Source organism: Leptodactylus fuscus, chromosome 6, assembly GCF_031893055.1.
Source record: "Leptodactylus fuscus isolate aLepFus1 chromosome 6, aLepFus1.hap2, whole genome shotgun sequence".
Taxonomy (NCBI): domain Eukaryota; kingdom Metazoa; phylum Chordata; class Amphibia; order Anura; family Leptodactylidae; genus Leptodactylus; species Leptodactylus fuscus.
This window is the reverse complement of record NC_134270.1, coordinates 170,358,961-170,363,017: the sequence shown is the minus strand read 5'-3', so window position 1 is coordinate 170,363,017 and position 4,057 is coordinate 170,358,961. Positions and strand designations below refer to the sequence as shown.

The 4,057-nt window shown below is 45.1% G+C and overlaps 1 protein-coding gene across 1 annotated transcript in view; it reads left to right on the top strand.

Annotated features, from left to right (window-relative positions):
* The first annotated feature begins 847 nt into the window (after positions 1-847).
* The window catches only part of LOC142210142 (phospholipase A2 inhibitor NAI-like), a 9,655-nt gene continuing 6,445 nt past the window's right edge, over positions 848-4,057 (top strand). The window contains exons 1-3 of the mRNA XM_075279169.1: positions 848-896; positions 1,494-1,613; positions 3,562-3,708. Coding sequence (XP_075135270.1) covers positions 848-896; positions 1,494-1,613; positions 3,562-3,708 — 316 coding nt within the window. The remainder of the gene's footprint in view (positions 897-1,493; positions 1,614-3,561; positions 3,709-4,057) is intronic.

Sequence of the window (4,057 nt, the reverse complement as noted above, 5' to 3'; positions counted from 1 at the left end):
TAGAACACTTACCATGCTTCTAGAGAATGGACTCAAAGTTTTCCTCAAGTTTACATAAAAAGATAACAGACAATGTTTTTATCAATAAAACTGTGGCTGACCTATAGATAATAGTGAGAGTACTCAGACCCCCCCAGAGAGCAGAGACTCACATCATCCACCCTGCTGATCACATAGGACGTGCTCCATGGAAACCATGTATGAACAATGAAAGGATTAAGTTCACATAGCAGGCAAACAAAGCAGCTTTGCTAAAGGAATTAATTTAGGAAAACTTTTGAAATGAGATACCCGTTTAAGTCTGTCTGCAGTCAGGCTGAATGTGAAGTGGGGGGAAGGACCCCTGTTCTTAGTATCGGTAGAGAACTCAGCAGTCAGACTCTGCGATCAGATATTTATCCTCTAGGTTATGGGTAGAGGATAAATACTATCACAGCATAACCTCTTCAACCTGGTACTGGAGCTATATACGAGGTTTCTATTAACACCCAAGAGCTTTATTCACATGAATATAGATCAGTACTTCTCTATATATGTCCTGCATGATCCCAAGGCTGTTTCTGAGTGAGAGAGCAAATTGCAGAGCAGATTCTCCTCTAAATACTGTGAACCTTGTATAAGAGCTAGTCTACACCAGCTCAGGAAGAACTGCAAACTATACACCTAGTCATAACTGTAGTAGCAGAGTTTACCATCATCTCAGGATAGGTCTGCATTACAACCATAGGATTTGTACTTGGTAACATATTAGAAATGCTACTTGCTACTTCTCTGTAATAACCAGTGTGGCTTTGTTTTTGTGGCAGTGGATGCGGTTGGCCGTGTACAGTGAGACCTATATGCAGCCATGGATCTGTGGAGATTCTGGTTCTTTTTCTCTGCATGTGCAGCAACGGGTGAGTCATTTTTCTTCTTTAACACACCTAGAAATACTCCCTAGTGCCCCCTATAGGAAGCTGCCCTATAGCTATAAAAGAGCATTGAAACATGAAGGGGGAAAACTTACTTTAACAATAAAACATCATATAAATTTGTCGTAAGTGATTGTATGAGTTAAGGTATGAGTTCATACTGCCATTGTTAAAGTCCATTTCTGTGATCTATCACCGGATCAGACCAATGGACGAAGATGCTGATAGAATAATGTATACATAATAGTCTTCTCTGTCAGAACTCCCTATGCATCCCCCTACTCAAAATATAACAGGTGTCAGAATTTGGCGACTATAAGAATAGCAGGGCCACTGATGCTAATAGCCAAGATGGCTCTGCTACAAATTGACCCCCGGGCCATTACAAAATAGTTCAGACTTTAGCTCAAATAGTGAAAGGGCTGATTCAAAACATGGCCACCGGCGATCAAAGAATGACTGCCAGTCTTCTCCATTATCGGTGGTTACCACAGAGGCACAATTGTTGGTGGTAGCTTCTAAAGTCTACGGGGGCCAACAAAAATAGACAACGTTCATTGGTATGTTTCTTCTTTTTTTCAGGTTATTGCTTGCAGTGTATATTTTGTTACGAAGTAATCTCTGATTCGTGTAACACGGCTAACACCGAAACCTGCCTTGATGGTCAAGTTTGCATATATCAGGTCACCTCATCTATTAGAAGTACGTGTCAGAATAATCATGGAAACGTAATGTCACATCGTATTATGTTAGTGAAGGAGAAGCAAAAGACGTACCAACAATCAGCTCACTGGGCCCTGCTTAGTGTCCTATGAAAGATGAGACTCTCGACCTTCATATGACACCAGGAAGAAGTTACTATGTGTTATAATCAGTGGCGTAACTAGGAATGGCGGGGCCCCGTGGCGAACTTTTGACATGCCCCTGAGTGGCCCCTGAAAACAGTATTATCCCCCATAATGGCCCCTGCGAACAGTATTATCCCCCATAGTGGCCCCTGCACACAGTATTATCCCCCATAGTGGCCCCTGCACACAGTATTATGTCCCTTAGTGGCCCCTGAAAACAGTATTATCCCCCATAGTGGCCCCTGCGAACAGTATTATCCCCCATAGTGGCCCCTGCACACAGTATTATCCCCCATAGTGGCCCCTGCACACAGTATTATCCCCCATAGTGACCCCTGCACACAGTATTATCCCCCATAGTGGCCCCTGCACACAGTATTATGTCCCTTAGTGGCCCCTGAAAACAGTATTATCTCCTATAGTGGCCCCTGCGAACAGTATTATCCCCCATAGTGGCCCCTGCACACAGTATTATCCCCCATAGTGGCCCCTGCACACAGTATTATCCCCCATAGTGACCCCTGCACACAGTATTATCCCCCATAGTGGCCCCTGCACACAGTATTAACCCCCATAGTGGCCCCTGCACACAGTATTATCCCCCATAGTGGCCCCTGCACACAGTATTATCCCCCATAGTGGCCCCTGCACACAGTATTATGTCCCTTAGTGGCCCCTGAAAACAGTATTATCCCCCATAGTGGCCCCTGCGAACAGTATTATTCCCCATAGTGGCCCCTGCACACAGTATTATCCCCCATAGTGGCCCCTGCACACAGTATTATCCCCCATAGTGACCCCTGCACACAGTATTATCCCCCATAGTGGCCCCTGCACACAGTATTATGTCCCTTAGTGGCCCCTGAAAACAGTATTATCTCCTATAGTGGCCCCTGCGAACAGTATTATCCCCCATAGTGGCCCCTGCACACAGTATTATCCCCCATAGTGGCCCCTGCACACAGTATTATCCCCCATAGTGACCCCTGCACACAGTATTATCCCCCATAGTGGTCCCTGCACACAGTATTATCCCCCATAGTGGCCCCTGCACACAGTATTAACCCCCATAGTGGCCCCTGCACACAGTATTATCCCCCATAGTGACCCCTGCACACAGTATTATCCCCCATAGTGGCCCCTGCACACAGTATTAACCCCCATAGTGGCCCCAGCACACAGTATTATTTCCCATAGTGGCCCCTGCACACAGTATTATTTCCCATAGTGGCCCCTGCACACAGTATTATGTCCCACTCTGGACACCCATAAACAATTATTATACTCTGGGGTCTTTTCAGACCCCAGAGTATAATAATCGGAGACCCGGGGGAATAAAAACATAAAAAACTACTGTTACTTACCTGTCCCCCAGCTCCTACGCTGTATTCTCCGCTGCTGTCCATGTTCAATGACGTCGGACATCACATGACCCGGGACGCAGGCCGGGTTCATGTGACGTCAGAGAGGTAAGTAATAGTGTTTTTTATGTTTTTTACCTCTCCCGGTAAGAGTCTGCCGTTGGTTTTCCATTCTGTTTGGTGCGCATTGTTCATGAATATGTCGTACATGAGGTGCGTCATAATTTTTGGCGCAGATGTAGACAGAAAAGTTTTGGGCACTCATAAATATACTCCAGTGTCTCTCACAATACACCAGTAATTGATGGGGGCCGCCTGACCCGCTGGGCCCCTCTCTAACTAAGACTGTCAGTGACTGAGAGCGGTAAGGTCTAAATATTGTAAACGCCAAAGGAGTCGAAGTGTTCTCATTCTCTCCCCATGTATTTCCACATCTTCTAGATGGAGTCATTTCCCGATATATTAGAAGAGCCTGCGCTCCTAAAAGTGAATGCAATGTGAGTGGGACATTCACCTACTACAACACTACGGAGAGAGTGGCTACCACATGCTGCTCCAATGACTCGTGTACTCCGACAATTCCCATAAGTAAGTAGACACCAGAAAAGCCCATGTGTAAGTAGATGAGAAAGGGAGCAAGGCAGAAGCTCCTTCTAAGGTCCCCTTCACACGTAGTAAACACGCGTGTATTTTGGCAAAATACACATGTAAAAATAAGACTCCCATTGACTTCAATGACATTTTACACGTGTATATTGACGTGTATATTGACGTGTATTTTGACGTGTATTTTTACACGTGTATTTTGCCAAAATACACGTGCGTTTACTCCGTGTGAAGGGGCCCTAAGTATTTTAAACATTACCTAAAACTGATATACTTTGTATCTAGGATTGGCCTTAAAGGAGTTGTATATGTATCCCATTTTGCACAGGAC